Source organism: Eleutherodactylus coqui, chromosome 6 (genome assembly GCF_035609145.1).
Source record: "Eleutherodactylus coqui strain aEleCoq1 chromosome 6, aEleCoq1.hap1, whole genome shotgun sequence".
NCBI classification, from domain to species: domain Eukaryota; kingdom Metazoa; phylum Chordata; class Amphibia; order Anura; family Eleutherodactylidae; genus Eleutherodactylus; species Eleutherodactylus coqui.
In genome coordinates this window covers 110,288,831-110,302,765 of record NC_089842.1, presented here as the reverse complement: position 1 = coordinate 110,302,765, position 13,935 = coordinate 110,288,831, and the positions used below count along the sequence as shown (strand labels likewise).

At 42.3% G+C, this 13,935-nt stretch overlaps 2 protein-coding genes across 2 annotated transcripts; both read left to right on the top strand.

Moving 5' to 3' along the window:
* The first annotated feature begins 473 nt into the window (after nucleotides 1–473).
* On the top strand, nucleotides 474–1,388 carry LOC136571745 (olfactory receptor 5V1-like). The gene has a single exon (XM_066572377.1). The coding sequence runs from the start codon at nucleotides 474–476 to the stop codon at nucleotides 1,386–1,388; it is 915 nt and encodes a 304-aa protein (XP_066428474.1).
* A 9,675-nt stretch (nucleotides 1,389–11,063) lies between these two features.
* LOC136571744 (olfactory receptor 5V1-like) lies at nucleotides 11,064–12,020 on the top strand. Its single transcript, XM_066572376.1, has one exon. It carries the CDS (start codon nucleotides 11,064–11,066, stop codon nucleotides 12,018–12,020), a length of 957 nt encoding a protein of 318 aa, XP_066428473.1.
* Nucleotides 12,021–13,935: the final 1,915 nt, after the last annotated feature.

Sequence of the window (13,935 nt, the reverse complement as noted above, 5' to 3'; positions counted from 1 at the left end):
GGACTGGAGTTTATATTTATTCAGGTTGGATTTGGTCTGATGTATTTGCATGGAATCTGGTGTGAGGTGTATATTTATTTAGAGGGTCTAGTCTGGATCTGTATTTATTTAGAAGAGTTGGTCTGGGGTCTATATTCATTTGGCATGCTGGTTTGGGGTATGTATGTAATAATTTGGTCTGGCAACTTTGAAAAGTATAAAAATCAATATACTGTATGTAGTAAAATAAGAAAACACAGTAAAACTCCCACTGTTTCATATGCCAGTGTTAATGTATATATTCTTGAACTGTTAGAATTTCGAATGCCCAATAATCTGGAGGAAAATACTAGTCCAGTCATAGAGAATATTACTACTAAATTGTTCAAATCATTAGCAAGAAGAAGTCACTTTAGCAGCTCCTCAACAAAGGAACCTTAAAGAGATAATCAATTTAATTTCCCTTTTTTCCTCAAGTTATGGAAGTAAATTGGATGGAAGCAGAAAATAAAACATTGAATGATTTTATCCTACTTGGATTCTTGGAAGGATGGGGTGTTTGTTCAATTTTAATGGCCACCGTTTACATAATGATCACCATCAGTAATTTCGCAGTGTTCAGTATCATTAAGGTGGACAGACATCTCCAGACCCCCATGTATTTCTTGTTGAGTTGTCTATCCTTACTAGACATCTGTTATTCTTCAGTTACCCTTCCAGCTATGCTGGTCAATGCTATCACCGGGAACAGGAAAATATCCTACCATAGATGTATCACACAGCTCTATTTCTTTGTCTGTTTCGGGGGATCTGAATCTCTTCTGTTAGCCGCCATGGCTTATGACCGATACGTGGCCATATGTAACCCCCTCCATTACCACATCATTATGAATAAGACTTTCTGCTTAGGATTTGTTTCTGGGTGCTGCATTTGTGGGTTGTTAAATGCCACATTCCACACATTCATGACCCTGAAGCTAACTTTCTGTGGAGATCATCATATCAACCATTTCTTCTGTGACATCCTTCCAATGTTGGAAGCAGCATGCAGTGACATTCACAACAGCCAAATATTGATAAAAGTGGCTACCGTATTTTTCGGAATGTCTCCTTTTCTACTTGTGATGAATTCCTACATACATATCATTTCCACTATCATAGAAATACGCTCCTTGGAAGGAAGACAGAAGGTCTTCTCCACATGTTCTTCACATATCACAGTTGTCATTATCTTCTATATTACTGGCATTTTCAACTACAATAGTCCTAGTTCTGGAGGCTCCTTCATCATTGTCCAAGTTTCATCTATTCTCTATGGTGTTCTGTCCCCATTGTTAAACCCCATCATCTACTGTTTGAGAAATCAAGAGGTGAAGAAAGCCTTGAAGAAAGCAATCACTAGAATATAAAGTGTGATGATGAAAACAATGAGGGTATTTAAGTTGACCTTAAAGTCTGATGGATCATGTTATGAAAAATGCAGGGCCTAAGAGGCAGAGCTTGCCACAAACACTTAAAGAACAATAGAATCAGAATCAGTGTCATTGGCTTCAATACTATGACATGTTAGAACTTTTTAAAATTAGAGCCCCACCCGTCTTCTAAAAAATGTATGGTTTCCATTATTTTTTTGTGTAAATATAGTCTTTCTTTCTTGGTGTTAAATATTTCTAAATGTGTATAATTTGCATTCAGTGTGAAGATATATCACCTAAACACATATTGACAAAACAATTGGACGCAATTACTTATAATGGTATTGTACAGGGTGGTAGGCCAATATACAGTTAGGCCTTAGTCAGACGAGCGTTTTTTTCGCGTGATTTGCGCATGCGCATGCGTCCGGCGGTTTTTAAAAACCATTGCTTTGCAATGGTATCGGACACATGAGCACTTTTTATGTGCTCGTCCGATAAATTATAGAACAGAAATCGCAGATCGCACCTATCTGCGATCTGCGATTCCTGTTCTCTTCTCTATATGCGCTCGATGGGGCCGGCGGCAGCAGTGCCGACCCCATTGAGAACATATAGAAGACAAATCATTCTTCTCTGCCACAGCTGTAACAGCTGTGGCAGAGAAGAAAGATGTTTGCCCATTGAATTCAATGGAGCCGGCAATACAGCCGGCTCCATTGAAAGCAATGGGCTGCCGGCGAGCGCAGGATGAATTGTCGGGAAGGGCTTAAATATATAATCCCTTCCCTGCAATTCATCCAGAAAAGTGTAAAAATAAAAAATATATATATACTCACCTTGTCCCGGCAGACGGAGTTCAGCGCGGCCGGCCTGCAGTGGGTGTGAAGGGGGTGTGAGTCAGACCTGCCTCTGATTGGCTCAGCGCTGAGCCAATCAGAGGCAGGTCTCACTCACACTCATTCATGAGTGAGTCCTGCCTGTTTATGAATAGGTAGCATCTGCTTGGCCAACAGCTCTGGCTTCTCCACAACAATCCAGAGGGAAATTTCAGACAGAAAAACCATTAGGTGGTCTTCAGAGTTTGGGAGAGGAGCGTTTGACAACCAGTGACGAATATACCTAACTTGTCTGGCCAAATAATACAGCTTAAAATCTGGTAGCAACGTTCCTGCCATGTCTTTGGGGCACTGTAGGGTCTCCATACGAAGTTTGGCTCTAGATTTAGGTATTATTTTTTTCTGCGTGTTCTAGGCAATATAGGTATTTGAGGAGAACAATCATTTTAATAAGATTAAGTCTACCAGCCACAGATAATGGTAGGGTGCTCCATGTTTTGAGTTTATGTTACAGAGACGTTAATAGGGGGGCAATATTGAAAGCAAAGCTCAGCGTGTGATCTCTAGAGATTTAAATCCCGAGATATTTAAATTGGGAAGGGATCTGTAGGTTGTAGAATACCTCTCCTATCTGCCAACCCTTGAGTCTTAGGGGCATAAAAGCAGACTTCTGCCAATTAATGCGTAAGCCTGAAACTCTCCCAAACCCATCTATTGGAGAGATAGCCAGTGGCAAAATGTGCCTAGGTTCAGACATATAGAATATTAAATCATCAGCTTACAAGCCTATCTTATCCTCTCTAGATCCGATCCCAACACCTTTGTATGACACATGGCGCCCAATTATTAGAGCCAAAGGCTCTATGGCAATAGCAAACAGGAGAGGGAAAAGTGGGCAGCCCTGTCAGGTACTCCTATGTAGTGCAAAGGAGGTGGAAGTCAGACCATTCACCATGACCATGGCTACCGGAGATCTATACAGAACAGAGATCCACTAAATAAATGATTCTTCAAATCAGAATCTCCAAAGTACCTCTATCAAATATGGCTACTCAACAGAATCGAATGTCTTATCAGCGTCTAATAAAGCCAAAGCCCAGTCTGATTCCCACCTCCAGCCCAACTGCGTAACTACCTGTGTCCTTCTAATATTGTCTGAGGCTGACATTCCCAGGATAAAACCCGCTTAAAATGCATTTTTAAGTCAGAATTTTTCTCATTTTTTGTTAGACATTTGCAAAAATCCACCAGAAACTGAAATTTTCATAGACTTAAAAAAAAAATTCTAAGTTAAAGCATTAATAAAAATCTCCAGTAAAGCACCAATTCTTGTAAGGAAATTACAACTATTGAACTCCAAATGGAAATATATATTTGGTAGAAAAAGAAATTGTTTCCTGATTTTATATTTAAAAAAAAATAATGTGGTCATCTTGACAATAGACAGGTTGGGTCTGTTAAAATTTATGATATGTGTACAGATACATAAATGTCTAGATCTGAAACATCTGAGAGCACCTTTATAGCAGTGACATATTTAGTGAGCTCTACAATTTGGAGGAGAAAATCCACAGATTTCTTCTACATAATAAGCATGCTGCATATCTGAAAAGGCATCCTCACACAGTCGCACACAGATTATTTCAGTTACATAAGTACACACAGGAGTTCTGAAAACCGCATCCTCATGGGATCAGTGTGTCAGTGAACTGTTAGTCTGATCAGTGTCAATTATAATTGCTTATATGAATTCAGGCCGGTAATAGAGCATTTAAATGCTAAGGTTGCCCAGGCGTACATCTCTCAGAAAAACTTTTCTGTAGATGAGTACCTGGTACATTTCAAAGGGAGGATTGAATTTTACAAGTACAAGCCCAGTAAAAGGGCGTGAAAATATACAAGCTGTGCCAGAGTACATTAGGGTACACCCATAAGCCCAGGATTTATGAAGAGAAGGGCATAAAAATTGAATGCCCTTCCTTCATGGACAAATTCACAGAGGGGGCAGTCAAAAGTCCAACGAGAAAATTACGCCCTATTCACAGGAAAGACTTAAACTAAAATAATAATCTTTATTAGAAGAATTTGTTAAAAAAGACAGTAGACTCAGGGCACAACACAAAACGAAAAGTTGGAGGTGTTGCAGCCACTCGTAGATGATCAAACTATCAGGTGGTAGTGCACCCAAACCAACCTAGGACAAAACGTCGCAAGCTACAAGTATGTAAGGACCCTATCAGTATGAGTTGGGTGCACAACTCTTCGGGTGTGATTGTTGGACTAGAACTACGTGTGTGATGGTGTAACTGTATAAGAAATGGTAACCCCTTTGTCAAAGGGCGAGCTGATCACACGCTCTTTATTAGAATCGTTCAGCCCTACCGAAACTAAAGGTAAGATTTCGGTCAAGTTGAAGCTCACGTAACAGAAATGTTTATAAAAATTTACTTGTGTTCAAGCAAATTCTAAAATTCATTCCGTTTGATACACTAATTTTAAATTCATTGCATCGTACTTTAGTCTCGACGCGTTTCACCACTTAGTAAGAGTGGATCTTCAGGAGTAATAGTACTGAGTGGATTGTGTCAATAACGGAAAAAAGGTCACTAGGCTCGAGATGGGGGGCCAAGTGAAAAATATACACCAAGGTATAGAGTCCTAGATGCAAAAATTGCTCATGCTAATAACTCTAAGCTACAAGAAGATGGCTTAAAGAGAATGCAAATGCCTAAGTCTCCTTTTAAGGGGGGATCGATCCAGCATATAAACTAGGAGCAATGGACTAAATTGCTTATCTTCCTTGAATAGACTTATGCTTTTCGTTCATGCAATAGTCAAATGGTTTGGAAGCCCGGATTTCAAGTCAAAGACTTGTAACTGGTACTGGTGGCTATATGAGCCTGGAGTCAATCCTCCTAGCGTACCAAACTGCCCAGTTAGAATTTATAAGTCAAGACTAATATCCATAAGGCACAATCGCCCTGGTCCGATGTCTGAGAGATTAAAGTATTACAGCATAGATCGTTTCCCTGAGTAGAATAGCAAGCTTAGTATGTCAAAATAATAAAGAGAGGTCCCATCGCCTTGACTTATAAATTCTAACTGGGCAGTTTGGTACAGAAAAGCCTCCCTAAGTCTCTGCTTGGGTTAATGCTCTACCTGAGAGCCTTCCAAGCCAGGGCGTAACTATAGAGGGTGCAGGGGATGCGGTTGCCCAGTAGCCTTAGGGGGCCCATAAGGCCTCTCTTCTCCATATAAGGAGCTCAGTACTATGAATAAAGCATTATAGTTGGGGGCCCTGTTACAGGTTTTGCATTGGAGCCCAGAAGCTTCAAGTTATGCCTCTATGCAGCATGGTATAGGTATGGGTACGGGTACAGATACAGATAGAGGGGAGGGGCAGCTCACCTTTTGCATCAGAGCCCCTGAGCCTTTAGTTACGCCCCTGCTTCTAAGGGAAAGAATGTCATGTTTTAATCTTGGTCTACGGCCCCTCCAGACAAATTTAGAGATCAAGCAGTGGATGGTCATTAAATAGAAGCTGTTTAGTTTAACGGGCAGGGACTGGCATAGGTATAGAAACCGTGGCAAGGAATCCATCTTGATGCCGTTAACTCTGATGAACCATGATAGATATAGTGGTCTCCATCTCTCCAGATCCCTCTCCATGCCTGTAAGGAATGGTTTAAAGTTTAGGAATAAAGCCTGAGAAGGGTCTGTTGGCAAGTGTATCTTCAAGTACCTGATGGAGGTATGATACCACGTAAGGGGAACTCCCTCTCCAGGGATGACACCTCATTCTGTATTGTGATATTTAGGATCTCTGATTTCATTAGATTGACTTTGAAATTACTTACCCTCATGAATTCCCGGAATTTCCTGTTGCAACACCAGGAGTACCACTCTCGGCCATGACAGATACACAAGCAAATCATCCACGAACACTGAGATCTTGAACTCAGAGGTGCCCACTGTTGCCCCTTTAATAGAGTTGTCTCATCTAAACATGTTAGCTAAGGACTCCATGACAAGAACGTACTGGGTGGGAGACAGGGGGCATCCATGGCATGTGGCATTATAGGTCTGGATAGGTTTGGATAAAGAGCCATAAACCCTAACCCATGCAATAGGTGTGGTATAAAGTGCCATTTTCCAGTCGCATATGTGGGGGCCCTACCGAATTCCTTCCGGTTTTGTGACTAGGAACTCCCATTTCACCCTATGGTGACACTCCACCCACCTTACTGCAGGGGCGGGAACTGTGAGTACAGGATGTATAAAACTTGGAAACACATCTAGAGACATGGCCCCCCTTAAAGTGGGTCTCCTGGTATAGGATTTGGCTTCTTGGGGGCATTGAAACCCTTTAGCATTGTAGGTACAAAAGTCATATTGGCCATGATTACATAGTACATCGCGTGGAAAAGAGTTGGTTCCAGTTAGGCCACTCAGGGACAATCACCCCATTAGGATAGGGAGGAAGGAGGGAAGGAGACAAAGGAGTGAAGAGGAAATGTAAAAACAAAACCAGGGGTTAGAATCCCAAAAACTAACAATGTAACTAAGACATTACAAACTTCTTAATAGAAAATAATGCTGTAACCCCAAAAGGGGGTGTAGGAAGCCATATTCCAGACGTGCTTCCCTACTCACCTGTGCCACTAGAAATAAGCCTATTTTATGAGAAATTAATAACAGACTGTATGCTGGGGACTAAACCATTAAGACCCACTTAAAGAACATTAATATTGTATGCATGAAGTATTCATGGCTTTCCAATGGGCCAGGCAAGTAGAGACCCTGCAGTGGGCCAGTCTGGAAGGGCAATCATTGGGAGCTCCAGGGTGCCAAGGAACTTCGGGAGATTACCCAGTAACTTGAATGTCGCTGTTTTGCTATCCTTACATGCCAAGAGCTATAAGGGGTATCCCCACTTGTATTGTATTTCTCTTTGTTAGTACCTCCCTCTGGATTAACACAAAAGCACTCCACCGCATATAGGCAAACTGCTTTTGCTGTATCTGCGCCCAGACTTGGCACATGGTGTCCATCTTGGCATCTTCTGTCTACTTAAAGAAGTACGTAATGTAATTTTAATTATCATAATTTATGAGAGGGTAGATGTTTTACGATTTATATAAGTGTAGTCTTGCCCACATTTTTTGTATATGTCTGAGGTTTGAGGAAGAAGTATGATACTCTAAAAAACATCCTATTTAACATTATAAATTTTGGTTGCATTAATTAATTTCCACACCATTTTTGATATACCAAAACTGTTGTTTTTGGCATCCACTTTAGAAAGTAGTATGGGATGGTTTTTTCATGTAATACACAGACAACTTGAGTCCAGCGAAGCTACTCCCCACTTTGTTTGATAGAGATAGGTACCAAGCAGGACCCTCCTCTATGATGTCCACATTCCTAATAGGGCACATAGACAGGGCTTATTGTGATGAGACAACCCATTTAAACATGTAAAGCTAATTTTCAGAATGTCTTCACCACTCATCAATGTATATAATTGGTTTCTAATAATATATATAATTAGTATGAATAAAGACGTGGAGTCTCTGTGGATGTTGTTTATTTACCTCCCCGATGGCTACTACTCCATGGGGAGTTTTGGAACTCATTAAATATGGAGAAGCTCTCATAAGACAAAGCCTTGGAAGCAGAAAACACAATCCAGTTGACATCAGTTGTTTTTCAGGGGAAAAAAAAAGAACGGAAACTATAACTACCAAAAAATGTCTTTTGTTCTATTTTATTTTTGCCTACACACATGGACAAAAACATCTAATATTATGATTGCTGTAAACGACAAGACCTAATCCAAAGAAAAATCAGTAGCCAGGTAAGGTGAATATGTAATGGATAAAATCCATTAATAAATATGTTTTTATCCAAATTTTTCTTTTATTTGGTTAGACACTTGCAAAAAATCCATCGACACATTAATTACATTTTTATGAACTGAAAAAAATTATTACATTAAAACATTAATAAAAATCTCCAGTAAAGCACCAGAACTTAAAAAGAAATTTCAATTATTTGAAAAAAATTGTTGCCTGATGTTATATTTTCAAAAAACAATTTGAATGAAACATTTTGACAACAAGCTGCTCGGATCTTTTAGAATTTTCATACAACTACAGGTTAGCAGCTCACCTGGCAGTTTGTGACCACTCAGGGAATTCCACTAGTCTTATGCCAATCTAGTGGGAGAAGCCAAAGTTATAGTAGTCAGCCACTACTTCAGTTCACTGGAGGTAAGTAGTGCACCTCATAGGAGTAGCCAGGCTAACTAAAATAGTAAAGAACCTGTATATCTCAATGGCTGGGAATACAGTTGGCTAGGAGGTCTATTGGTAAGGGATCTAAAGTGGTAAGGGGTCTGAGGTCCTTAAAAAAAGGCGAAAACTTCAGGATGTTTAAGACCGATACCAAAAAGACTGCAATACAAAAGTACCAGCCACCTCCAGCAAAGTAACTGTTTTTGAAGCATTGTGCCTCCGCATCACTGTGACATTAGCAGCGACAGGCCCTGTGTGTGTGGGAACGTATATATGTGTGTAATGGATGTATGCGTGTAGAAGCAATTTATGAAAGTGTGCATCATATAGTAGTACATATGCTTATTTTATAGTGGTGTGCAATGAATGTGTGCAATATATACTTTATGCTACATTTTATTGGGGGACAAATTTAGTTAAAGGGTACCTTTTAGATCACTTATGGTTGCCAACTGTGGGCAACAGGATATAATGACAGACACATTTATTTCAACAGTCTATTACTTATAGAAAGGTTGCAGTACCAATTAAACAGTTATCTGATTTGGCTCATTGATATTCATATGTTCGTGGCTCCCTTCACCTTTGTTTTCTCTTTAGATGCTGATTAACAAGCCTGTCTATGTTACTATACACATGTAGGGAGCTGTCAACCATGCTTCTGTAAGGGGTTACTCTTCAGGGTTAAAATATTGCCACAGCGATGGACGATAACATACGCGAACATTGTGCTATAATTGCATTTGCCAAAAATTCCACCAAATTTTGGCCCTATACAACTGAGCTTGCCCAATGGATGCTGGATGATTGGCAGAGGTTCTTAGATAAAAGGGGCAATTTCTTGTTACGCAAGAAAAAAGTGCAGGGTGATGTGACTGGAGCTGGAGGTGCAGCGTCCGAGGAGCAGGCCCACAGCCGAAGAGATAAAGGCCTTGTCACGGGGCTCTACCATCTCCTCCCCTGGGGGTAGCTCGGGAGCGGTTCAAGTTACTGCTGAGCGAGGTCACAGGGAAAAGTAACCGGAGGTTACCTGTAATCTTCTTTATCACTCAAGACAGCACCGTTCTGTCCTCTGCACTGAACCTTGACAGTAGAATAAAGTAGTCCACACTCAGGAAAACGTTATGGACAAACCGGGAACGGTCAGTAATGTCTGCTTACTGTAACTTCAACAAAGTTGACTTTATAACAACAGTTTTGCACAGTTACAACTAGAAGAAAGTGGTGTGACAGGGAGGATTCTCAGGGTATTCTGGACAATCCACAAAAAAAGGTTTAGTAAAGTATGATTGTTCTCGGTGAGAGAAACCATGTAATCTTGTAGATGTGATACCTTTTAATGGCTAACAAAAATACATGATGTTACAGCAAGCTTTTGGATCTTCTATCGATCCTTTCTCAGGCTAAAATGGAACACATTACCTGTGCTACATACAAGGACATGCTATTGGTGATTTTGAGGGTTACATTGTTCATAAAGCCATTAACAGTGAACATTGTAGCTATTTCATTGAAAGATAAGCTAATTCTTCCTTAGGCCTTAGTCACACGGACGTTTTTTCTGCGATTTGCGGATCGCATAACGGATGCGCATCCGCAAATCGTGTGACCGGGGCCGACGATTTGCTGAAAAATCTGCACCTAGCAGCGTTTTCAGCGAAGCGGCCCAGCGCTTCCCACTCAGCCAATCAGAGGCAGCACTCACTAACCCATTCATGAATTCATGAATGGGTGAGTGAGAGCTGTCTTTGATTGGTGAGGGCTGTGACCAATCAGAGGCAGCCCATTCAGCAGCCGGGGATTTTAAATCCCCACCTGCTGAATACTACAGAGAGCAGTTCAGGAGAACTGCCGGCCGGACGCGGTTGAACTCCGGCTGCAGGAAAAAGGTGAGTATACTTTTTTTTCAGGATGGTCTTCAGGGAAGGGCTTATATTTTAAGCCCTTCCGCGAAAATTCATCCAGCGCTTGCCGGCAGCCCATTGCTTTCAATGGAGCCGGCTGTATTGCCGGCTTCATTAATTCAATGGGCGAACATCGTTCTCCTCTGCCACAGCTGTGGCACAGCTATGGCACAGCTGTGGCAGAGGAGAACAATCTTAGTATATGTTCTCAATGGGGTTGGCGCTGCTGCCGCCGGCCCCATTGAGCGCATATACAAGCATCGATTTGCGCAGAACGCAGTTACATGCGTTCTGTGAATTGGTGTATCTTAAAATTATCGGCACATCGGTATCAAAAACGGACATGTGACCGATCCAATTGCTTTGCATTGGGTCCATAAATCTGCGCGTCTGCAAATCGGACCTAAAAACGTCCATGTGACCGAGGCCTTAAAGGTCACACTCTACATTTTTGCATACTTACACCTTCATTGGACTATTTGCCTTAAACATTTTGGTCCACCCTATTTCTACCACTTCTACTGGGCAAACATTCCACATGAGAGATCATCATGAAGACCCAACTCCAGATCAATACTGCTTAACTGTATGTGGTGTCTAACCAACTGATTTTTTTCCCACAGTTTTGAAATGATTGACAGGATTGTAGCTTGTAATAATAATACTCTGGATACTTTTATCCTCTTAGGCTTTTCAGAAGGACAGCCTATATTCTCAATGTTAATTGCACTAATCTATTCAATGATCATAATTGGGAATTTCGCAGTTTTTAGCATTATCCAGGTAGACATGCACCTCAAAACTCCTATGTATTTTTTCTTGAGTTGTCTATCCTTATTAGATGTCTGTTACTCTACAGTCACTCTCCCGGCTATGCTGGTCAACGCTATTACAGGGGACAGGAGGATATCCTTCCATAGATGTTTCACACAGCTCTATTTCTTCGTCGGCTTTGGAGGATCTGAATCTCTTCTTCTTGCTGCAATGGCTTATGACCGATATGTAGCCATATGTAACCCCCTTCGTTACCATGTGGTTATGAATAAAACCTTTTGCTTAGGCTTCGTTGCTGGATGTTGGGTTTGTGGATTGTTGAATGCTGTGTTCCACACTTTGATGACTTTAAAGCTGACTTTCTGTGGAGATTATCATATCAATCATTTCTTTTGTGATGTCCTTCCAATGTTGGAAGCAGCTTGCAGTGACATACAGAGCAGCCAAGTGTTGTTACATGTGGTTACCCTATTTCTAGGAATGTCTCCTTTTGTACTTGTGATGAATTCCTACATACATATCATTTCCACTATCCTGAAAATCCGCTCCTCGGAGGGAAGACAGAAGGTCTTCTCCACATGTTCCTCACATCTCATAGTTGTCACTGTCTTCTACATAACTGCTATGTTTAACTACAATGGACCGATTTCTGGAGATTCCTTTATCATTGTCCGTGTGTCATCTTTTCTGTATAGTATTGTTCCCCCACTGTTAAATCCTATCATATACAGCCTTAGAAATAAAGATGTGAAGAGAGCCTTGAAGAAAGTACTTGAGATGCCAATAGGTTCATGTGTACAGATGGCTAAATAGGCAGTGCAGAACATTAGAAGCTAAAATATTTATTATCATTTACTAATATTATTTACTACTTTATTATAGTCTGGAGAACTAACAACCACTAGCTATTTACGTACTGGACAATATAACCTCTGTACGATGCCCACCTAAATCGTCAGTGAAAGTGACCTTTTACACTGGTTAACCTCTCGGGGCCAAATACATAGGATATTAGTAGAGATGAGCGAGCACCAAAATGCTCGGGTGCTCGTTACTCGAGACAAATTTTTCGCGATCCTCGAGGGTTCGTTTTGAGTAACGAACCCCATTGAAGTCAATGGGCAACCCGAGCATTTTTGCATTTCGCCGATGCTCGCTAAGGTTTTCATGTGTGAAAATCTGGGCAATTCAAGAAAGTGATGGGAACGACACAGCAACGGATAGGGCAGGCGAGGGGCTACATGTTGGGCTGCATCTCAAGTTCACAGGTCCCACTATTAAGCCACAATACCGGCAAGAGTGGCCCCCCCCCCTCCCAACAACTTTTACTTCTGAAAAGCCCTCATTAGCATGGCATACCTTAGCTAAGCACCACACTACCTCCAACAAAGCACAATCACTGCCTGCATGACACTCCGCTGCCACTTCTCCTGGGTTACATGCTGCCAAACCCCCCCCCCCCCCCCGCACGACAGTGTCCACAGCGTACACCAAATTGTCCCTGCCCAGCCTTCAGCTGCCCTCATGCCACGCCACCCTCATGTCTATTTATAAGTGCGTCTGCCACAGGAAAAGCAGGCACACACTGCAGAGGGTTGGCATGGCTAGGCAGCGACCCCCCCATAAAAGGGGCGGGCCGATAGTCCACAATGCTGTACAGAAGCAATGAGAAATCCAATTTTGTGCCACCTCCATCTGGAGCTGCACACTTGGGCATAGCAATGGGGAACCTATGTGCCACACACTATTCATTCTGTCAAGGTGTCTGCATGGCCCAGTCAGACCGCGGTTTTTTATAAATATTCACAGCCAGGTACAACTCCGCAATGGGAATTCCGTGTGCACCCACAGCATGGGTGGGTCCCAGGAAGCCACCGGCGGTACATAAATAAATCCCATTGCATTGCCCATCACAGCTGAGGTAATGTCGTGCTTAATGCAGGTGGGCTTCGGCCCACACTGCATGCCCCAGTCAGACTGGGGTTCTTTACAAGTGGACAGATGTAGGTTAAACTCCGTGTGCACCTACAGCATGGGTGGCTCCCTGGAACCCACCGGTGGTACCTAAAAAAATCCCATTGCATTGCCCATCACAGCTGAGGTAATGTCGTGGTTAATGCAGGTGGGCTTCGGCCCACACTGCATGCCCCAGTCAGACTGGGGTTCTTTACAAGTGGAAAGATGTAGTAACAACTCCCTGTGGACCCACAGCATGGGTGGGTGCCAGGAAGCCACCGGCGGTACATAAAAAAATCCCATTGCATTGCCCATCACAGCTGAGGTAATGTCGTGGTTAATGCAGGTGGGCTTCGGCCCACACTGCATGCCCCAGTCAGACTGGGTTCTTTACAAGTGGACAGATGTAGTAACAACTCCCTGTGGACCCACAGCATGGGTGGGTGCCAGGAAGCCACCGGCGGTACATAAATAAATCCCATTGCATTGCCCATCACAGCTGAGGTAATGTCGTGCTTAATACAGGTGGGCTTCGGCCCACACTGCATGCCCCAGTCTGACTGGGGTTCTTTACAAGTGGACAGATGTAGGTTAAACTCTGTGTGCACCTACAGCATGGGTGGCTCTCTGGAACCCACCGGTGGTACATAAAAAAATCCCATTGCATTGCCCATCACAGCTGAGGTAATGTCGTGGTTAATGCAGGTGGGCTTCGGCCCACACTGCATGCCCCAGTCAGACTGGGTTCTTTACAAGTGGACAGATGTAGTAA

Bases quoted from the DNA above. Each gene is read 5' to 3' on its own strand.
- LOC136571745 (XM_066572377.1), top strand. From the start codon at position 474: ATGGAAGCAGAAAATAAAACATTGAATGATTTTATCCTACTTGGATTC.
- LOC136571744 (XM_066572376.1), top strand. From the start codon at position 11,064: ATGATTGACAGGATTGTAGCTTGTAATAATAATACTCTGGATACTTTT.